This window comes from Phoca vitulina, unplaced genomic scaffold (assembly GCF_004348235.1).
Source record: "Phoca vitulina isolate PV1807 unplaced genomic scaffold, GSC_HSeal_1.0 scaffold16, whole genome shotgun sequence".
Classification (NCBI taxonomy): Eukaryota; Metazoa; Chordata; class Mammalia; order Carnivora; family Phocidae; genus Phoca; species Phoca vitulina.
The window spans coordinates 10684507-10708985 of record NW_022589719.1 but is presented as its reverse complement, the minus strand read 5'-3'; the positions used below and the strand labels follow the sequence as shown (position 1 = coordinate 10708985).

The following is a 24479-nucleotide window of genomic DNA, read 5'->3' as shown; positions in this document are numbered from 1 at the left end:
ACGAGATTCTTAGCTTAGGGATTAGTTAGACCTTGAAAGATGTTTCATAAAAAAAGTTCACCTAAGTATTCATGTTTTCTCACATCCCTGTTTCCTCTTCTCCATTCTAACTTCACTTTCTTTTCATAGTGTCATGTTCTTTTCTTCTTTACCCAGATTTGACATTTGGGACTTATCCTTGCCTTCTGTCTCTAATCCCCACCCCATTTATTCAATCACCAAATCAATTCTCCTTTCATAATAAGTATGTGGTCTTTCCTTCTCCCAGTGCTCTCATCACTGTAGTTCAATGTTTTTAAAAGTCTGATCCATAGACCACAAACATCCAAATTCCTTAGAGTTCTTATGATTGGAATCACTTGCAATACCTGTTAATATAGATTTGGGGGGGTCCAGACCTTCAGGATCAAAATTCTGAGGATAGGGGCTTGGAAACCTACAGTATTATCAAGCATCTATCTCAACATGCCCAAGAATTCTTCACATTTTCTAATATAAATTGGATGTGGGTAAAAGGCTAATGCACACTCAGCCAGTTTTGGACTGCTGCCTTGACATGTTCTACACAGATCATAAAGCGCCTTGCTTTAGAATAGAGCATTACCTGACACCTCTTATTCCCAACCATTGAAGTTTCTGTCAAAACTCAGAGGCAGTAGGAAAAGTCTTGTTTAACATCCCATTACACTTAATTTAATTCATTTGTCCTACCTTTGTAAGGTTTCTAAATATTAATGAATACATGATTAGTTAATTTAGGCATGATTAAGTTCATCATATTCTAGTTTTTCTTTTTTTTTACTCAGGGTTGTTTAAAAAATCTGATATTCCTTAATAAAATTTTCTGGTCATTTCAGAAACACAGGTGCCTGTGGCTCCTAATTTTCCATGGTATCCTTTTCCATCCTATCCTCTTAATCCTTATGCTTAATTAAGCCTCTTTCTGTCTCATAGAAAGAGGATCTTTTGGGGGGATAGAAATTTCTATAATATTTTTATTGATTCCATTTATTCTCTAAAACTCCTAACCAGTGTTGCCATGGGTAATACACACACCACCACCACTACCACCACCACCACTTTGGGTACAAAGGAAATTGATTGTCTTAGGGAAGGAAGGCTTCAGTTGCTGAGGTAGCAGCGATGATGGTAGAATGGTAGAATCCTTGGGAGAATCTGGGCAGTCCTCCTCCTGCCGGGATATGGAAAATGATCCTTTCATTTGAAACCTATAAAATGTTTCAGTGTGGTGAAAAGTTGTCAGTCTCTAAATTACATTTTCATTACAGACATAAAGGAGATAATTCTCAGAAGTGGGTGTTTGGAACGGACAGCTGCATTTATTCTAAGGTAAGGACTTTGTAAGCCACAGCTTTTATTCCTAGATTTTTCCATTCCCAGATTCTTATAAATATTCTTATTGTTGAGAGCAAGAAATACTTTTTCTGTACAATATTTCCCTGTGCCCAGAAGTTTAGAATTTAACTTAACTCAATACTTTCCTGTGAGGTTTTGTTTGACTTTAAAATACAAGTTTTCCAAGACCAAAAATAATTCTTTCCAATTCATCATTATGATATGACCTAACATTTCAGGGCACCTTTTTTTTTTCTATTAATTTTAAATTAAATTAAATTAATTATTTTTATTGAGTATAATTAATATATAACATTGTATAAATTGAAGACATACAACATGTTGATTTGTTACTTTATATATTGCAATATGATATTATCATAGCATTCACTAACACCTCTATCACATCACATAATTATCATGTCTTTTTTTGTGGAGATTAAGATTTAACTCTCTTAAAAACTTTCAAGTATGTAATACATTATCGTTGACTATAATCACTATGCTATGCATTAGATCTCTAGGACTTACTGATCTAATAGTTGTGAATTTACACCAGTAAATAATATCTCTATTCCCTCATCCTCTAGCCTCTGGTAACCTCCATTCCTTTTTCTGTTTCTATGAGTTCAGCTCTTTTAGATTCCACATATAAGTGATATCATGCAGTGTTTGTCTTTTGTCTGACTAATCTCACTTAGCGTAATGCCCTCAAGGTCCATCCATGTCATAGCAAATGGCGGGATTTCCTTCTCTATCATGGCTGATGAATATTCCATTGTATATATCACATCTTCTTTATCCATTCATCAGTTGGCACTTAGGTCGTTTCCATATCTTGGCTATTGTGAGTAATGCTGCAGTAAATATCAAAAAGATACCTACATAAGTTTTCTTAGTCATTAAAATGAGGAGATTGGCACTTTGGAAAACTGGCAATAGCTACTAAAGTTGAACATGTCTATACAACCCAGCAATTCCCCTACTAGTTTAATGCTAAAGAGAATTAATTACTTATCTTAAGGTAAAGATATTTACTAAAATGTTAATAGCAGCACTAACTGTAGTAGTCTCAGCATGGAGATTATAGAAATGCTTATTAGCAGTAGAATAAATGGATAAATAAATTGTGATATCTATCTATCTATCTATCTATCTATCTATCTATCTATCTATCTATATACACGATGGAATACTATATAGCAGAGTTGGAAAATTTCTGTAAAGGACCATGTACTAAAGATTCGGCACTCTGTGAGCCATGCAATTCATGTCCCAATTTCTCAACCCTGCCTTTGTAGCTTGAAAGCAGCCATAGATAATATGTAAATAAATGGTATGGCTGTATTTTAATAAAATTTTATTTACAGAAACAGGTGGTCAGTTAGATTTGGATCATGGGCCTTAGTTTTCTGACTCTGGAGGATAGCAATGCCAATAAACAAACTATAATTACCCATAACAATGTATATGAATATCACAAATATAATGGTTTACAAAGAAACCAGATGTAGGAGAATATACACTTCATGATTACAGTTATTTAAACTTTAATACCACGCAAAAACAACAAATCCGTTGTGTTAGAAGTCAGGAGAGTGGCTATAGTTGAAGGAAGTTAGTGACTGAAAGGGGCTGTGAGAAGTGCTTCAGCTGTGTTGTTATGTTCCCTTTCCTGACCTGGGTGGTTAATTAAACAGGTATTCACTATGTGAAAATGGATTGAATTGTATACTTATGATTTATGTACTCTTATGTATGTGTATTATATGTACATAAAAATTTGCTTCAGTAAAATGAGGATACTGGCCTTGAGTTCTCAAGATTTTCCTCCGGTTCTATGACTCCAAATCTAAATGGAATGTTAATCAATCATCAATAACTAAGAAAGGCAAAAATTAGATTAACCCACATGGTATCTGTTAGTGTTTGCTTCAGGATCCCACCATTATGATTTTGGAAATGCTGAATTACTCAGATGAATGAAACTGGACATACATATGTATTAATTTTTTCAGGCTGCTGTAACAAAGTACCATAAACTGGGTGGCTTAAACAACAGAAATTTATTCTTTCCAGTTGTGGAGGCCAGAAGTCTGAAATCAAGGTGCTAGCAGTGCTGTGTGCCATCTGAATCCTCTTGGGGAAGATTCTTCCTTGCCCCTTCCATCTTCTGGCAATCCCAGACATTCTCGACCATGGCAGCATAACTCCAATCTCTGCCTCCATCTTCACATGGCCATCTCCCTCTGTGCCTGAATCTTCATATGCCATTCTCCTCCATGCATGTGTCTGTGTCCAAATTTTTCTCTTCTAAGGACACCAGTCATATTGGATTAGGGCCCACCCTAGGGACCTAATATTAAATTGATTACATCTGCGGAGAACTTATTTCCAAATAAGGTCACATTCCCAGGTACCAAGGGTTAGGACTTCAGTGGACTTCTGGGGGGACACAATTCAACCTCTAACACAGAGCATGATAGTTATCAATGTATTCCCTCTCAGCTCCAGATCTTCAATTTTTCACCGGGCACCTGCCTCAGGCAGCTTCATGGCAGAGTATTGCCAGTGGGGCACCCTCATCTGAATGGCTTCCTGGAGCATGTTGCTCGTGGGTGGCTTTATAGTGGAGTGTCACCAGCTAGGCACCTCCCTGTGGACAGCTTCTCCTGGTTCTCCAAAGGCAGATTCATGGTCAAGCCTGTGTGTGATCTGCCTCAGGGACTTCTTCAACATGCAGTGAGCTATGGCCGTGCCCTTTCTGATGTGGTTTGGACCTCAGCCTTGGGTCAGGCCTCTTCGGTGAGCCTTTGCTCTCAGGCCTCGCGGTACTGGCTGCTCCACACGTCTGCACTCACATATTCTTCAGTGTTCTCTTTAACGCTTACTTGCCAATTTCCTGACACTAATCCTCTGTTACTAATTGTTTATACTAAACTTTTCCTATTCAAATTACTATGTGGTTTATATCTCCTGATTGGACCCTGGCTGATAAAAATAATGGCTTTATTTCTCTAGTGCTCTAGAATGACACTGTTGGGCCGTTATTTCATGACCTGCACCGTGTTAGAAATTTAGAGATTTTGATACAATTTAAATTTAAAAAATAACATAATAGCATTTCCTTGAGTAGTTATTTGTTGGCACACTGGCTAAAATTCCAACCCACTCACTAACTCAGCCTGGACTGTACACTTTCAGCTCTGCTCCTAAGCTGGGAATTTGACATAGGCATCAAATGTCAAAACATTTTAAAAAATAACCTTTATACAACTTCATTCTGAGGTTCACCCTAGCTTTCCCCTTGTCCTGTTTCTGACTCTACTACATTCCTGAGCCAGAAGCTCTAGGTTAGTGGAGAGGAAGTCACAGAAAGACCAAGACTACTTATACGTTTGGTAAAAATAAAAAGTAGAATTTCTCTTTTTAGAGAGAGAGAGGGACAGAGAGAGCGAGAGCAGGGGGAAGGGCAGAGAGAGGAGAGAGAGAATCTTAAGCAGGCTCTATACTCAGTGTGGAGCTCGACATGGGGCTCGATCTCATGACCCTGAGATCATGATCTGAGCCAAAATCAAGAGTCAGATGCTTAACTGACTGAGCCACCCAGGCATCCCATAAAAAGTAGAATTTTGAGACTGGGCTAAAATATTCTTCTAGCTCTTTGGCCTGTACCTGCACACAAAGACTTCCTTCTGAGATATACCTAAACAGAGCTGACTCGTAGGACCCAAGAACATAATTCTGTCCTGTATAAGTATTGCCCTTCCCACCAACAGACACAGAAGAGCGGGACCAAGGTGTAAGTGTATTTTCTTTTCTCTCCCCAAATTCAGGTCCTAAACATCCACTTTTACTCTTTTTTACCTCCGTTTCTTGCAATTTATAATTTCCTAATTATTCCCAATAGTACATTCCCAACAGTAGCTAGCAAATAATTCATACTTTTGTGTTTCAAACACAATAATTTTTAAGAGGATTTTGATTCTAAAAATAATAATATTCCATTCCCAAACACAATTGCTGTTCTTTTTTTATTACAATTCACAGAGCAAAACTATTAATGAGGAATTTTATTCTTTTAGAGGTTTAGAAATTTTGACTAGACCTAAATTTAGTCACATCCAAAATTATATCCATCTAGTTAAGGCTAAAATGGAGAATAATTCGATAATTATTTGCGGCTGGATCATAAATGGAGCTCATTTCATTTATTAAAAAAAGAAGACAGAATTACTTTAGGATATTAATAACTAATCTTGGTTCCACCACTTATTAGTTGTGTGGCATTATACAAATCATTTAGCCTTTTGCAAGATTCACATTATTTGTCTGCAAAAGGGGGATATTAATACTAACATTTTGGTTATTTAACACAGATTCTGGCCTATCAATAGATTTTCTGGAATATTGATTCTAGCTAATTGATAATTTGTAGCTATTAATGATAATAATAATGAACAAATTTAAATATAATATTGCATTTTGTTATATTGTTTTTACTTGGATAAGTTTTGTTTCTTTTATTTGGCTTGTTTTTAAAGTTAACTATTTCTCTATTCATTTGTAAAAAGACAAAGTTAGATTACTTCTTTTATGCAATCCACTAGTTCCAGCTAAATTAAAGATTTAAAAGTTAGGGCGTCTGGGTGGCTTAGTTGGTTAGGCTTCTGCATTCAGCTCAGGTCATGATCCCAGGGTCCTGGATAGAGTCCCACATCAGGCTCCCTGCTCAGTGGGGAGTCTGCTTCTCCTTCTGCCCTCCCCACCTCCATTCCTGCTCTCTCTCTCTCAAATAAATAAATAAATAAAATCTTAAAAAAAAAATCAAGGAAGACAAAGAAATGGAAAAACGTCCCATGCTTATGTATTGGAAGAACAAATACTGTTAGAATGTCTATGCTACCTAGAGCAATCTATACATTCAATGAAATCCCTATCAAAATACCATCAACTTTTTTCACAGAGCTGGAACAAATAATCCTAAAATTTGTATGGAACAAGAAAAGACCCCGAATAGCCAAAGGAATGTCAAAAAAGAAAACCAAAGCTGGTGGCATCACAATTCTAGACTTCAAACTATGTTACAGAGCTGTAATCATCAAGACAGTATGGTACTGGCACAGAAACAAATACATAAGATCAATGGAACAGAGCAGAAAACCCAGAAATCAACCCTCAACTCTGTGGTCAACGAATCTTCGACAAAGCAGGAAAGAATGTCCAATGGAAAAAAGACAGTCTCTTCAACAAATGGTGTTGGGAATATTGGACAGCCACATGCAGAAGAATGAAACTGGATCATTTTTTTACACCATACACAAAAATAGACTCAAAATGGATGAAAGACCTAAATGTGAGACAGGAATCCATCAAAATCCTAGAGGAGAACTCAGGCAGCAACTTCTGCAACCTTGGCCATAGCAACTTCTTGCTAGACACATGGCCAAAGGCAAGGGAAACAAAGGCAAAAATGAACTATTGGGACTTCATCAAGAAAAAAAGCTTTTGGGGCACCTGGGTGGCTCAGTCATTAAGCATCTGGCTTTGGCTCAGGTCATGATCCCAGGTTCTGGGATCGAGCCCCACATCCATCGGGCTCCCTGCTCCACGGGAAGCCTGCTTCTCCCTCTCCCACTCCCCCTGCTTGTGTTCCCTCTCTCACTGTGTCTCTCTCTGTCAAATAAATAAATAAAATCTTAAAAAAAAAAAAAGAAAAAAGAAAAAAACTTTTGCACAGCAAAGGAAACAGTCGACAAAACCAAAAGACAACAGACAGAATGGGAGAAGATATTTGCAAATGTCTTATCAGATAAAGGGCTAGTATCCAAAATCTATAAAGAACTTGTCAAACTCAACACCCAAAGAACAAATAATCCAATCAAGGAGGTGGGCAGAAAACATGAACAGACATTTCTGCAAAGAAGACATACAAATGGCCAACAGACACATGAAAAAATGCTCAACATCCCTAGGCATCAGGGAAATCCAAATCAAAACTTCAATGAGATACCACCTCACACTGGTCAGAATGGCTAAAATTAACAAGTCAGGAAATGACAGAGGTTGGCGAGGATGCAGAGAAAGGGGGACCCTCCTACACTGTTGGTGGGAATGCAAGCTGGTGCAGCCACTCTGGAAAACAGTATGGAGTTTCCTCAAAAAGTTGAAAATAGAGCTAACCTACAACCCAGCAATTGCACTACTAGGTATTTACCCCAAAGGTACAACTGTAGTGACCCAAAGGGGCACCTGCACCCCAATGTTTATATTAGCAATGTCCACAATAGCCAAACTATAGAAAGAGCCCAGATGTCCATCAACAGATGAAAACATAAAGAAGATGTGGAATACGCACACACACACACACACACACACACACACACAATGGAATACTACTCAGCCATCAAAAAATGAAATATTGCCATTTCCAACAACATGGATGGAACTAAAGGGTATTTTGCTAAGTGAAATAAGTCAATTAGAGAAAGACAATTATCATATGTTCTCACTCATATGTGGAATTTAAGAAACAAAACAGAGGATCATAGGGGAAGGGAGGGAAAAATAAAACAGGATGAAATCAGAGGGAGACAAACCATAAGAGACTCTGAATCATAGGAAACAAACTGAGGGTTGCTAGAGGGGAGAGGGGTAGAGGGATGGGGTGATAGACATTAAGGAGGGCACATGATGTAATGAGCACTGGGTATTATATAAGACTGATTAATCACTGAACTCTACCTCTGAAATTAATAATACACTATATGTTAATTCATTTTATTTAAAGAAAGAAAGCAAAAAAAAAAAAAAAACCCCAAAGCATCTAACCCAGACTAGTGGTGAGTAGACATCTTTATGAGCATGCAAACATAGAATCCACAAAGAAAATGACTAATGACTTTGAGTATATAAAATTTTAAAAACTCCTAAATCTTAAATAGCATAAGGAAGAGTAAATAGAGAAATATGACAAACGGGAAATCTTTGCAATATAAATGTCAGAGATAGATAGTACCCTTAATATATAATATGCTTGATAAAGCAAGTAGAAAAGGATAAACATTTCAATAGAAATATAGGTAAAGAACGTGAAAAGGAAATACGTGAGAGAAGAAAAATTAGAAGAGCCAAACCAAATAAAAAAGTTCAGCCTCCTTAGAAATTAAAGAAATGTAAAACAATGAGACATTATTTTCTCCCTGTTAAATATCAGTAGATATAAAACTAGGAATATCCAATGTTGATGAAAATGTGAGAAAACAAACATGTACATTTCCTTTTTTTTTTTTGTATTTTTTTTGTATTAGTTATCTATTGCTGTGTAAGAAATTACCTTCAAACATAGTGACTTAAAACAACAGATATTTATTATCTCAATTTCTGTGGTCCAGGGACCTGGGAGTGGATTAGCTGGATAGTTCTAACTCAGTCTTTCATGAGGCTGCAGTCAAGGTGTCAGCAAGGAGTGCAGTCAGTCATCTGAGACTTGACTAAGATCAAAGATCTGCTTTTTTTTTTTCAAATTTAAATTCAATTAGCCAACATATCGTACATCATTAGTTTCAGATGTAGAGTTTCAGATGTAGTTTCAGATGTAGAGTTCCATAATTTATCAGTTGCGTATAACACCCAGTGCTCATCACATCACGTGCCCTCCCTAATGCCCATCACCCAAATACCCCTTCCCCCCCACCCACCTCCCCTCCAGCAACCTTCAGTTTGTTTCCTATAGTTGAGTCTCTCATGGTTTGTCTGTCTCTGATTACTTCCCATTCAGTTTTCCCTCCCTTCCCCTATGATCCTCTGTGCTCTTTCTTATATTCCACATATGAGTGAAACCATAAGATAATTGTCTCTCTCTGATTGACTTATTTCACTCAGCATTATACCCTCCAATTCCATCCACATCTATGTAAATGATAAGTATTCATCCTTTCTGATGGCTGGGTAACATTCCATTATATATATTGATATATATATAAATATACCCATATACCAAGGAACTGAAGCTTCTTGTCAATAGCAATTTAAGTATGCTTAGAAGCAGATCTCCCATGTAACAGGAGAACAAAATGGAAGCTACAGTGTCTATCATAACCAAATCTCATTAGACATTAACAACACTTTTGGCATCACATTGGGCCACATATACCAATCCTGATATAATGTAGGAGGGACCACACAAGAGTATGAATACTAAGAGGCAGGGAACATTGGGTGCTACCTAGGAGACTGCGATAATATTTCTGAAGGTCAGTTTAGCAATATTTATCAAAATCTATAAAAATACATATTCCTTTTGACTCAGAAGTTCCACTTACAACAACTTACTCCAAGGAATTAATTAATAGTATATACCATAATATATCTTTAAGGATATTTATTAGAGCTTTGTTTATAATAGTGAAAATTGAAAATTGATAAAGTAATCAACAGTGAGATTGTATAAATATATTAAGGTATGTCTTTATTATGGATACTATATGTTGGTATTACAAATAATGTAGAATAATTGATGATGACAGAGGAAAATGCTAATGTGATTTGAGAAAAATCAGATAAAACATTTATTTATACTGTATCAAAGATTGTGTGTGTGTGTGTGTGTGTGTGTGTGTAGAAGCAAAACTGGAAGTTTCTACATAAAACAGGTGGTAGGAGGATGAATAATTATTTTCTTTAAGTTTCTTTGTATTTTCTAAGTTTTCTATAAAAAGCATTTATAATCAGAAAAAAAAGAATCACTTTTTAAAAATATGACTGATCATGTACTGACCAGGAGGAGATAGAGCATCTAGAGTATAAAACATTCCAGGAGAGATTCTGTAGACCTGCTGGCTGTATTTTTCGTGAGGACATGAGTATTCCTGTGGAGCCCCAAGTTTGGTCAAATATGTGGACTTTCTAATGTACATAGGGTTGGAAAAATATCACAAATGGATGGGACCCGATTTAGCAACCAGAGAGTTATCACTGTATCCTGAGGGTGATATTGGTCAGCATGAGATTTCAAGAAGATTCTTAGTTTTCATAGAAAACTTCTCCCTCAGTGGAATAGAACTTACGGCCCCAAAGCTGGTAAATGGCACAGGTGGAATTTGAAACCAGAATAATACAGTGTGTACTGGGGGTATTAGTTAAAGCTTTTAAAGTGGGAATGATGTGATCAAAGATGTTTTAGTAAATACATTATTATTATCCAATTATTTTTATACAAATTATTAAAATTTATCTTTGGTCATAAAAGTGGATTCAAATGAGAAGAATACAATGAAGCCCAAAGGGCTGATGGACTTGGGAAATAATGAGGATTAAGACATTAGACTTCAATTTGGAGTGATGAGCAGATGCGCTGGAAGGGAGAAAAAGTCCAAAGATCAGGCTGCTGATTCCCTAGAAGAGAAGATTAGCATTCCAGATTTTGGAGGAGGGAGTTGTTTATATTGGTGGTCTGAGTATTGAACTGGTAGGTGCCTGGTTAGAGATCAAGATAACTTGGTCTTTGAGTAGAGAATACTAAAGAACTATGGTATCAAAATGTTAGAATAGTCATTACCTGGGGTGGAAATGGTTTAGAATGATTCTAAAGGGAAAATGCCAGGACAATTTATAAATCTCTCCAAATAGGGGTGCGTGGGTGGCTCAGTCGTTAAGCGTCTGCCTTCAGCTCAGTTCATGATCTCAGGGTCCTGGGATCGAGCCCCACATCGGGCTCCCTGCTTGGCAGGAAGCCTGCTTCTCCCTGTCCCACTCCCCCTGCTTGTGTTCCCTCTCTCACTGTGCCTCTCTTTGTCAAATAAATAAATAAAATCTTTTAAAAAAAAAAAATCTCTCCAAATACATGGTGGGAGGATGAATAATAGAATTCGTCACTCTGTGTTACTTGTGTATGTCTGCCACCTTAGCTAGACTGTCTACTCCAGGAAGCAAAGCCCATGACATTTTTTTTTCTTTTTTTGGTCTTTGCTTCTGCTATGCGTAGCAGAATATTCAGATACATCATGGCTCTACCTTTTGGGCATGGCCTCATCCATCTCATTGAGTATATATTGAAGTTTCCCATGTTCCAGGTATGCCTTTTTCCAATAAGAGGGAAATATACCTCCGAAGTAAACTTAGATGAAATATCTTTACCTCTGTTAGAGGATGCAAAACATGAAACTACTATCAGAATACAAGGGATTTACAACTGTCAGAATCAGAGCCATGGCATTTACGTGTGTTTGTTGGCCATTTGTATACCCTCTTTGGAGAACTACCTTCTACCCAGATCCTTTGCTAATTTTTTAATTGGGTTATTTATCTTCCTATTATTGAGTTGTAAGAGTTCTTTATATATTCAGTATACACATCCCTTATCAGACATATGATTTGCAAATATTTTCTCCCATTTTGTAGGTTGCCTTTTTATTTTTTGATGACATTGTAGCACAAAAGTTTTAAACTTTGATGTAGTATAATTTAGCTATTTTTCTTTTGTCATTGTACTTTTGGTGGAGTCGCTTACATTTTTTAACAGACTTTATTTTTTAGAGCAGCTCTAAGTTCACAGCAAAATTGAATGGAAAATACAAAGAGTTCTCATATACCCTATTTCCCCACACGTGTACAACCTCCCCCACTATCGACATGCCCCATAGAGTGGTCATTTGTTACAGTTGATGAATCTACATTGACACATTATGACCCCAAATCCATAGTTTACATTAGGGTTCACGCATAGTGTTGTATATTTGGGTTTGGATAAATGTATAATGACATTCATCCACCATTATAGTATCATGCAGAATTGTTTCACTGCCCTAAAAATTCTCTGTTCTCTGCCCATTCATCTTTCCCTTCCTTCTAACCTCTGGCAATTGCTGATTTTTTTTTTTTTTTACTATGTCCACAGTTTTGCCTTTTACAGAATGTCATGTAGTTGGAATCATACAATATATAGCCTTTTCAGGTTGGCTTCTTTTGCTTAGTAATATGCATTTAAGGTTCTGGAGCCCCTTACATTTTTAATATGCATATTTAGTTATATAGCTTTTTAAAAAAGTTTAAGGTTATTCAATACCTCTTTTTCCAGAGCAATATAAGGATTTTAGTGCCCTTTAATTACCCCCTGAACACCTCTTCATATTTTTGTCAGAACTTTAGTTCTACACTTTAAAAAAGAAATTTATATCATACTTGAGGCAGGATGTCTAGGTTTTATGGGCTAGTAAACAAGCTGGATGACACTGAGCAAGTTGCTTAACCTCCCTTTGTCTGTTTCCTTATCTTTAAAATGGGCAAAATAATAGTATCCATTTCAAAGGGCTGTAGCAAGGATTAAAATGTAAATATATTGTCTTGTGGAAATTACTTTGATGAAATAGTAGTCTCTAAGTATGCTCCTAGATAGACTATCATAGACTTCATGGAACAGAAAGGTGCACAGACCAAATAAAATGTTCAGATCATAGTTTATTCAATCAATTTCAAATATGAAGCAAAATGTATGGGAAGAGAGGTGGGCTAGGTAAACACACTTAAAGTGTAAGTGTGTTAAAGAGTCATAATACCTGAATCTCGGCAAAGTTGACATATCCTCTCTGTTGCATCACCCTTCCCTGTTGATGATGTGGTTACAAGGACCAGAGTGGAAATTTGAACAAGGGAGCCCAACATACTAAAGGTGTCTGAGGAAACGACACACACTTGCTCCACAAGAGAGCTTGTTGGCAAGTACACTTGACCAATACCTATGCTCCCCCTTTAACCTGACGGGCAGATATGCATTTGATTTGGCTGAAAATCCAAAATCAGAGTCGGCAATAGGTGGTCAATTAAAGATCTCACAATTATTGTGTGTCTCAGGTGCTTCATTTATACTTAATGTGTCATAAGTATTTCTTGCTTCATTTGTTATTTAGCAAATCATGACTATTAAATGCCTGTTTTTGCCCTTCTACCCCTTTCTGTGTTCATAAATTTATGCTCTCCTTACTCTATGTCTGATACTCCTCAGCTTACTAATTTACTTATCTATGGTTAATGCAGCTAATGCATTTAATCCATCCCATTTGTTTTCTTGTCTTCTAGAGCAGAACTGAATATTTCCAGACAATACAGCAATTGCACATTGTATGTAGAAATAACTCTATAAATGTTAGCTATTATTATTATTATTATTATATAAGATGGCTTTAATATTTTAATACTATCATCTAAGAGTAAGGATTAGCAATCTAGTTAAACTTGATCAGATTAAACAACTAACTGAAAGTCCTAATATTAAAGTTATTTGGCTTGATTTTGATCTGAAATAGATAATAAGGTGCATTTTATTAGTCAGACCTTTTTGCTATGAATTTAATTTATCCTCCCATCATTCCAGTTGTATAGATTATTGGCTGTTACTTACAAGGCTAGTACTACTTTTAATTTTTTTTCCTTTCCTACAGGCTTATCCTCAGTTTGTTCTGACCTACCTAGAGGAGCTAACTGCACAAGTGGATGTGACCCAGAGAGAGTATCACATTCATCATGGTGCCCAGACTACAACTCATCAGGAACATGGTAGCAGCTTAGCAGAAGAGGTCAGTGTAGTGAGCCAGAGGCAAGACAGAAATAGATCACTAAAATGTATTTTGAAAAGAGAAAATGTTCAAGTTGTTTTCAGGAGACAAGCACAAATTCACATCTTAATGATACCAATTGTTTAAAATCATACACATAATATAAATATATGCACATTTGTATTTATATAAACATCTATATGTACTCATATAAACATTATTTTATTAAATAGTGGATGACCTTGTAGCTTTTGTTAGGACTGCTGCCTTTGCTTCTGGCTGCATACAAATGATTTCTGTGCTGAATGAGGAAGACTGGAGGAACCCTGAAAAGTGTAATTTAAATTTGGGGCGTATGTAGCTTAGATGTTTCCACTTAATGAAAATTAGCTACATTATTGTTCTATTTCATTTCTTAGGTCCTGCAAGAAAGTGCCAGCATCCCGGGTCTGAAGCCACTGCCGGGGCCTTCAGACGCCCATTTAATGCCAGAAGGTTCTCTTGGGGAGACAAGGCAGCTGACAGTGGCACTGGTGAGGAAGCTGGAAGAGAAACATCCTAAGGCTTCTGCTCAGAGGTAGGGCACTGACAGAACGGAGCTTTATTGCTCAATGACATTCGATGTTTTCCTTCAGTTTCATGTAAGATTGATTTCTTAAAGACTATTGAAATATCTCAAAAGCCCTTCGGCTTGCAAGCACTGTCGTTTTCGGGTCACATTTGATGAAGAGAGGTGACATTTATGTGTATTTCATTAAAGTTTGATGTATGGTATTGTTTATAAGTATATTTAGGAAGGGTTGCAGTCCTGGGATCTCACTAAAATACTCTGAAATAACATAATTAACGTGATCCTAAGCATATATCCAATTGTGAAAATACCAAGAGGTCTTTAAGAACATCAGACCCATATAGGCAATCCTTTTTGTGTTCCATGAAAATATTATTATATTTAGACCTGAGGATAAATACACTTTGGATGGTCTTAAGGAGTGGTAATTTAAAAATTGACATAATTTCTATAGAATAAAACTAACCAATGATTTTGCTAACCAATTGAAAGTCGTCCTTGGTTGGAAAATAGAAACTATTTCTCTGATCCTCTATTTAATTGGAAAATTAAAGTTTATGTTCATTATTAGTAGTAGTGTTATTATTTTGTTCGGTTTGATGTTATAAATCACAAAATGACATTACAAATTGCAATTTTAATATAATAATTGCTGACAATTAACTATTGACTGAAGTACTCTTAAAGGAGTAATATAATTCTTACTGTACTTTCTTTTTTTTATTATGTTATGTTAATCACCATACATTACATCATTAGTTTTTGATTCCATGATTCATTGTTTGCATATAACACCCAGTGCACCATTCAGTACGTGCTCTCTTTAATATCCATCACCAGGCTAACCCATCCCCCCACCCCCCTCCCCCCTAGAACTCTCAGTTTGTTTCTCAGAGTCCATAGTCTCTCATGTTTCATCTCCCCTCTGATTTCCCCCCCTTCATTTTTCCCTTCCTGCTATCTTCTTTTTTTTTTTTTTTTTTAACATATAATGTATTATTTGTTTCAGAGGTACAGGTCTGTGATTCAACAGTCTTACACAATTCACAGTGCTCACCATAGCACATACCCTCCCCAATGTCTATCACCCAGCCACCCATCCCTCCCACCCCCCACCACTCCAGCAACCCTCAGTTTGTTTCCTGAGATTATGAATTCCTCATATGAGTGAGATCATGTGATACATGTCTTTCTCTGATTGACTTATTTCGCTCAGCATAATACCCTCCAGTTCCATCCACGTCATTGCAAATGGCAAGATTTCATTCCTTTTGATGGCTGCATAATATTCCATTGTACATATATACCACCTCTTCTTTATCCATTCATCTGTCGATGGACATCTTGGCTCTTTCCATAGTTTGGCTATTGTGGACATTGCTGCTATAAACATCGGGGTGCACATACCCCTTCGGATCCCTATATTTGTATCTTTGGGGTAAATACCCAGTAGTGCAATTGCTGGGTCGTACGGTAGCTCTATTTTCAACTTTTTGAGGAACCTCCATACTGTTTTCCAGAGTGGCTGCACCAGCTTGCATTCCCACCAACAGTGTAGGAGGGTTCCCCTTTCTCCGCATCCCCGCCAACATCTGTCATTTCCTGACTTGTTAATTTTAGCCATTCTGACTGGTGTGAGGTGATATCTCATTGAGGTTTTGATTTGGATTTCCCTGATGCCGAGCGATGTTGAGCACTTTTTCATGTGTCTGTTGGCCATTTGGATGTCTTCTTTAGAAAAATGTCTGTTCATGTCTTCTGCCCATTTCTTGATTGGATCATTTGTTCTTTGGGTGTTGAGTTTGACAAGTTCTTTATAGATTTTGGATACTAGCCCTTTATCTGATATGTCATTTGCAAATATCTTCTCCCATTCTGTCAGTTGTCTTTTGGTTTTGTTGACTGTTTCTTTTGCTGTGCAAAAGCTTTTTATCTTGATGAGGTCCCAGTAGTTCATTTTTGCCCTTGCTTCCCTTGCCTTTGGCGATGTTTCTAGGAAGAAGTTGCTGCGGCTGAGGTCGAAAAGGTTGATGCCTGTGTTCTCCTCAAGGATTTTGATGGACTCCTGTCTCACATTTAGGTCTTTCAACTATTTTGAGTCTATTTTTGTGTGTGGTGTAAGGAAATGGTCCAGTTTCATTCTTCTGCATGTGGCTGTCCAATATTCCCAACACCATCTGTTGAAGTGACTGTCTTTTTCCCATTGGACATTCTTTTCTGCTTTGTTGAAGATTCGTTGGCCATAGAGTTGAGGGTCCATTTCTGGGCTCTCTATTCTGTTCCATTGATCTATGTGTCTGTTTTTGTGCCAGTACCATACTGTCTTGATGATGACAGCTTTGTAATAGAGCTTGAAGTCCGGAATTGTGATGCCACCAGCTTTGCTTTTCTTTTTCAACATTCCTTTGGCTATTCAGGGTCTTCTCTGGTTCCATACAAATTTTAGGATTATTTTTTCCATTTCTTTGAAAAAAGTTGATGGTATTTTGATAGGGATTGCATTAAATGTGTAGATTGCTCTAGGTAGCATTGACATCTTCACAATATTTGTTCTTATAATACATGAGCATGGAACATTTTTCCATTTCTTTGTGTCTTCCTCAATTTCTTTCATGAGTATTTTATAGTTTTCTGAGTACAGATTCTTTGCCTCTTTGGTTAGATTTACTCCTAGGTATCTTATGGTTTTGGGTGCAATTGTAAATGGGATCAACTCCTTAATTTCTCTTTCTTCTGTCTTGTTGTTGGTGCATAGGAATGCCACTGATTTCTGTGCATTGATTTTATATCCTGCCACTTTACTGAATTCTTGCTGTACTTTTTAACGTTTGAGAGAATTCCTAACTTGAAATATTCTAACTGTAGATAGAAATGTCAGTTGCATGAATAAAGAAAAAAAATGACAACTTTTAATTTCTCTTTTAAGAACCTTTCCAGCTTTATAGAGGTAGAATTGACATATAACACTGTATAAGTTTAAGGTATACAATATGACAGCTTTTTTTTCAATTAAAAGCTATCTTATATTCTTAAATTATATATTCCTGCCTCAGATTTTAGCAGGAGGGGAGCATTTTTTTTTCCTGATAACAAAAGTGACTTTTCAATTTATTGTCTCTTTGTTATCTAAACCTTACTTTGGTTTTGTCGTTTTGGGTAGGATGGGGCACAGATAAACAAAAGAACAATTTAGTACCTTGCTGTTTCATAGTCTGGGACTATCCCGGACCTGTACAAAAACTTAAGTTCTAGTTTCTTTTCCTGCTACTTGCTTTTTAATCGTGTATAAGATTCTCAATTCTCTGACACCCCACAACACGAACACAAAGCCACAGCTCTTCAGCCAGGCCCCTCTGTTCAGGTCACTAGAATGGCAGGCCCTAGGGAGCAATCTTTGAAGTTTTCATGTAAAACAGGAACTCAGGGAAAACTGGGCCACTGGGTAACTTAAATACAGTTTTATGAGACCGCTGTTGGCCTTTCTAGACTCACTAGGTAGCCATTTCTACTCTACGCTTTTCACTAGGCAGCCATTTCTACTCTGTGCTTTTTGAGAGCATGAGGGGGCTTGTCATTATCCTGGGTTCTATTCAAGGAGGCACAGGTTCCCGCTGCTCCCGGATTTCTGAAACCTGTACGGGATTTCCGTGTTTGTCTCCTGCTGGCCCTGGTCCTGATGGGTCAGTGTGCGGGGACTCCAGTGATAACTCACCTAATTCCCTATGACTCCCTCCTTCCCCAGCCTGGAAATATTTTCTAAGGGTCGAGGGCATTGGGTGGTTGAGGGATTTGTCTTCTGTATTTTGTGGTTGTATCTCTTCTGAAGCAGTACAGTCTAATGATGGAACATTGGGAGAAAGGCATATAGTATTAGGGAATGTGAGGCAAAAAATCCCCACAATACAAACAACAAAGCAGTTAACGTCAGTTAACATAACATAATACTTGTTTGAGTTGTTAGAATTACATGTCTTTAAATTTCCAGGAATGTAGTAAGCACTCTATTAGTAGTCTGTGAAAATGTGCTGAAAACAAGTGGAGTCAAAAGCAGTTTTTAATAGGGGTTGTAGTTAGATTTGTGATTTTTAGTCAATAGAGATTGACTAAACACGTTTGGGATTTTATTTCATAAGAAAATTCCCAGGGCCCTTATCTTAGTGAGCATCCCTCAGGATTTGTGTCGCAGGCTACAGCAACTCTTCTAGTCCTCTTTTTTTTTTTCTTAAAGCCATGGGGATTTATCCTCATTCTCCTCTCCACCCCCACAATTTACCATAATAGATGTAATTTTAGTTTCTCTCCTTCTTTCTGTTCCTTAGCAAAGTTATTTTGAGTAAAGAGTAAGTACTTAGAGCAATTACTTTCCTCCCATTTTGGAAGGAATTGTTGGGCAAAATTAGAACATAGTCCTGAATTTGGCATATTGATTACTTTGAATCCTTAGGTTGTCTTGTTAGGTTTACATGCAGTCCAAATATAAGAGAATCAGTGCATTATATTATCACAGCTTTAAGAGAGGACTTTACATTTTCTTGCTTTTATCCATGGTAATTTTACAAAATATGGAATAAAATCATTATAAAAATAAAGAATACTGTGAAATGATCTGAGTTGTGGAAATTGGAGAAAGAGAGTTTTAAAGCAAAAACCATTAATGAGCAAATAATCTGGAGAAAGAATATATAATTGAAAAGAATAAAAAGATACGGATATATAAATCCTTAGAAGTAGCCAAAGAAAGAGAGAACCACAAGTAGCCAAATTTGGGGAAAGACAGAGAGATTGGTAGTTAGTGGCAGGTTATATGTGAAAATGAAAGATCACATTCAATTTTTAATGACATATACTGACTTTGCTTAAGTGCTTTATGTGCATTATTGCCTAATAACCTATGTGGTATGTAAAATAGAGGTATTCATCTCTCTTTTACTGGTAAGGAAATTGAGGCACAGAGAGATTAAGTTACTTTGCTAAAGGCCTTCCAGGTAGTAATTTAAGGCAGGCCTATCTGAGCCCAAAGTCTTTTTCTTAGCCTCTATATTATTCTGCCTAACCATTCATGTTCTAGTCTTAGTGATTATTCCAAATCTTTAGCCTTTTGGATGGGGCCTATCATTTTGGCTGGGTATCTTGGAAAGGGACCTTTAAATAAAGTAGAACAGGTTAGAAAGGGAATAATAAAAGATATGTCAATGTACGCAGCTTTCAGTGACGACTAAATAAGAGGTAGAAAATATAAAGGGAGACTGTGAACCCCTGATTTCTTGTGGAATTCAACAGCCTAGATTTACTGATTTACAAGGCTTGCACTTGAATGGATTAGAAATTTTTAAAAATTTCTTTCTAATAAGGTGACTATAACTTGTCATGATTAGCCAAGGTATTTCCCACCTTGAATGGTGGTTCAGTTCAGCTTTGTGTATACTAAACTTGGTGATAGGTAACTAATAGCTGTCATTTGTTGAATACTTACCATGTGACAACTGCTACAGAAAGTAGTTATTCTTATGACAATGTGATAAATTTATTTAATTATTGTCACGATAATCTGAAAGTGGAGGGACTCTTAAAATTCACAAATGTACATCAACTGAGGCTCAGAGTGATTTCATAGTGTGTGCAGTTATACAGCTGGAGATGGGAGAGGTGGGATTCAAACCCACAACCATTTGGATCTATAGGTCATGCTCTTAAGCACGGTTTTATTATTAATTCCTAGGTGTATTCATTCCAGTGACTTTACAACAGGATGTTGTCATGTTGGATAGTCATTTTAAGTTATTACTAAAATTTGATGTGTATTACATCATAAAAATTTGATTGGACTATTGCCATCTTGATGGGTGCATTATTTTGAATTATATCTTAAAAAAAAAACCAAACTATAACAATCACCACAAACCCACAGACCAGGCTTTCCAATCTATGGAGTCATTTCATTTAATATACATTTCAAACATTTGTGGAAAGCAGTCTGATTATTGATCTTTATTATTATTTTTTCCCCCAAAAAACTTATTTTTCCTGTTGAAGAAAAAGGAAAATCTCTTACTGTGTGAGGCCTTTAAAGTTCTTAGTTCATGATAGGTTATACTTTCTTATTTGCTTTAGCAACACGTAAAATGTTTTTTCTGCCTCTTTCAGTGAGATATAGAAATGTGCTTATCTTCTTGCTCGGATAAACTGAGTTGTGTGTACATTTAATTCCAAGTTTGGTCCAAAATAAAATAAATGCCATATTCTGGCATCTTCAAGTGTCTGGAATGTGTTTGTTTACATTAGTTTATCCGATGGAGCCCTTTACCTTATTCAAATTGAATAGGGGGTGGGGAAGGACTGGGACAGCCGACAAAGCACACTGACCCAGCTTGTCACCCAGTGACCTGTGAGAAGGAAATAATGAACTGTGAGTAGCTGTCATCCTAACTGTTTCTGACAGTTTGCCTTTGGGCACATCTGTGTTAGTTGCATTGGAAAGGCCTTTGTTCTCTTCCCACTAGTGACTTTGTGGCGCGCTGAGGGGTTTGCTAGCTCCTGGACTCTTAAGCGGCCCCTTCCTTCCCAGGGAAGCAAGCAGCTGCCGTGGATCACACTGGCGTTTCTCTTCATGACTCAACTTGGCATGTACTTCACTCTTTCAAAAAAGAACATACATTTAGAAGTCCTTTGATTTTTCTCATTTAAAATGTACTTTAATGTCTCCTGAGTTTTGATACTAACAACAAAGGAAGTTATAAAACATGTTTAGTATTATCCTAATTTTATATGGATAAAGGTAGAGATAAATTGATAGCTAACCAGATGGGCATGACTTGAAGGAAAATACATCCAAATATTGACAGCTGTTATTGAGTTTTAAATTTTTCTTTATTATTTTCCAAATTTCAATAATTGATTGTTATATTTGCAATAGGATACAAATCAACATATGTTATGAAAAACATTTTTAATGTAGATGCTTTTGATACATCCTTTATTCGTAGGAATATTTGTACTAAAATAGGTAAGGATATGCTCTATTTTGTTTCACATTTTCCACTGCTACTTTTTAAATAGATTTCTATCTAATAATTTAAACTTTTAAATGTTGTAGTATTTATGTTTTAAAGTTAATCTAGTGCATAAAATTGTTATAATCACTAGGAGATATAATTTTATAAGAAACAGGTGTTCTGTCTCCTGGTTTCCTGAAATAACACTACTATTTCAATGGCAACAAAAGCAGAACATTCTGAATAATACATATCATACCCTAAGAGAATTGTTTAAATTAAAATCAAAGCTTCATTTATAAAATATAATTTCTGAATCAGTTTTAAAGGCTTATTTACATTTTTACAGTTGCTATAAAATCAGTTCTTCTAGTATAATTAAGTCTGGCTACAATTGGTGTGTAATAAACACTGAGTATATGGTATTCACTTAGTTGTATTTACATTTCCAAGAGAATATAATACTTTTCCAAGAGAATATAAACTATACTGCAATGGTCAATTTTTATAAGGCCCCTTTTTTTAAAAAAAATCCATTATAGAATAAAAGAAATGAAGCTTGAAAGAAATTACATGCTTTTTTCTGCATTCAAGGTTTTTCTCTCAGTGACAATTTTGAGATGCACTAGCTAATGGAACTATATTATAGTCTCCTGCTTTTCAAAGAAAGGTAAATTAATAATAATGAGAAGTTCTTTAAGCAGACAAATGATGATCATATCTATATAATTATAAATTGTAAAAAACCACATATTAAAAATTGAAAGTCATATTCTGATTTTCTTGAGTATTCAATAGCATGTGATTTATTATTCTGTTAAATAATTTATGTAGCTTTGCATATAGTTGATGGTAATCTGTAACCATCTTCTGCTTAGAACACTCTTCTCATTTTGTTCATCATATATCCACACAGTTTTTGTAGAGACAGTGAATGTATAGGTCAGTTTTTTGTTTTTTGGGTTTTTTTAGAGGGAGGGACAGATGAGGGAGGGGCAGAGGGAGAAGGAGAGAGAGAATCTTTTTTTTTTTTAATTTATTTTTTTAAAAAATTTTATTATGTTATGTTAGTCACCATACAATACATCATTAGTATTTGATGTAGTGCTCCACGATCCACTGTTTTTGTATAACACCCAGTGCTCCATGCAGTACGTGCCCTCCTTAATACCCATCACTGGGCTAACCAATCCCCCCTCCCCCCTCCCCTCTAAAACCCTGTTTCTTTCTCAGGTCCATAGTCTCTCATGGTTCATCTCTCCCTCCAATTCCCCCCGCCCATTTTTCCCTTCCTTCTCCTAATGTCCTCCATGTTATTCCTTATGTTCCACAAATAAGTGAAACCATATGATAATTGACTTTCTCTGCTTGACTTATTTCACTTAGCATAATCTCCTCCAGTCCCATCCATGTTGATGTAAAAGTTGGGTATTCATCTTTTCAGATGGCTGAGTAATATTCCATCGTATATATGGACCACATCTTCTTTATCCATTCATCTGTTGAAGGGCATCTCGGCTCTTTCCACAGTTTGTCTATTGCGGACATTGCTGCTATGAACATTGGGGTGCATATGGCCCTTCTTTTCACTACATCTATGTCTTTGGGGTAAATACCGAGTAGTGCAATTGCTGGGTCATAGGGTAGCTCTATTTTTAAATTTTTGAGGAACCTCCACACTGTTTTCCAAAGTGGCTGTACCAACTTGCATTCCCACCAACAGTGTAAGAGGCTTCCCCTTTCTCCACAACCTCTCCAGCATTTGTTGTTTCTTTCCCTGTCCATTTTTGCCATTTTAACTGGTGTAAGGTGGTAATCTCAGTGTGGTTTTGATTTGGATTTCCCTGATGGCTAATGATGATGAACATTTTTTCATGTGTCTGTTAGCCATTTGTATGTCTTCTTCAGAGAAGTGTCTGTTCATCTCTTCTGCCCACTTTTTGACTTGATTATTTGTTTTTTGGGTGTTGAGTTTGAGAAGTTCTTTATAGATTTTGGATACCAGCCCTTTATCTGTAGTGTCATTTGCAAATATCTTCTCCCATTCTGTGGGTTGCCTCTTTGTTTTGTTGACTGTTTCCTTTGCTGTGCAGAAGCTTTTTATCTTGATGAAGTCCCAAAAGTTCATTTTTGCTTTTGTTTCACTAGCTTTTGGAGATGTATCTTGAAAGAAGTTGCTGTGGCCGATGTCAAAGAGGTTACTGCCTATGTTCTCCTCTAGGATTTTGATGGATTCCTGTCTCACATTGAGGTCTTTCATCCACTTTGAGTTTATCTTTGTGAATGGTGTTAGAGAATGGTCGAGTTTCATTCTTCTGCATGTGGCTGTCCAATTTTCCCAGCACCATTTATTGAAGAGACTGTCTTTTTTCCATTGCACGTTTTTTCCTGCTTTGTTAAAGATTATTTGACCATAGAGTTGAGGGTCCATATCTGGGTTCTCTATTCTGTTCCATTGGTCTGTATGTCTGTTTTTGTGCCAGTACCATGCTGTCTTGGTGATCACAGCTTTGTAATATAGCTTGAAATCGGTCAACGTGATGCCCCCAGCTTTGTTTTTCTTTTTCAACATCTCCTTGGCAATTCGGGGTCTTTTCTGATTCCATACAAATTTTAGGATTGTTTGTTCCAGCACTTTGAAAAAGGTCATTGGAATTTTGATCGGGATGGCATTGAAGGTATAGATTGCTCTGGATAGCATAGACATTTTAACAATGTTTATTCTTCCGATCCATGAGCATGGAATATTTTTCCATCTTTTTGTGTCTTCTTCAATTTCTTTCATGAGTGTTCTGTAGTTCCTAGAGTATAGATTCTTTACCTCTTTGGTTAGGTTTATTCCGAGGTATCTTATGGTTTTTGGTGCTATTGTAAATGGAATCATTTCTCTAATTTCTCTTTCTACAGTTGCATTGTTAGTGTATAAGAAAGCAACTGATTTCTGTGCATTGATTTTGTATGCTGCCACATTACTGAATTGCTGGATGAGTTCTAGTAATTTGGGGGTGG

General features: G+C 36.5%; 1 protein-coding gene across 1 annotated transcript in view; it reads left to right on the top strand.

Annotated features, from left to right (window-relative positions):
* Positions 1-24479, top strand: part of DCDC1 (doublecortin domain containing 1) — a 465966-nt gene that overhangs the window by 270056 nt on the left and 171431 nt on the right. The window contains exons 18-20 of the mRNA XM_032415097.1: positions 1290-1350; positions 13794-13928; positions 14327-14484. Coding sequence (XP_032270988.1) covers positions 1290-1350; positions 13794-13928; positions 14327-14484 — 354 coding nt within the window. The remainder of the gene's footprint in view (positions 1-1289; positions 1351-13793; positions 13929-14326; positions 14485-24479) is intronic.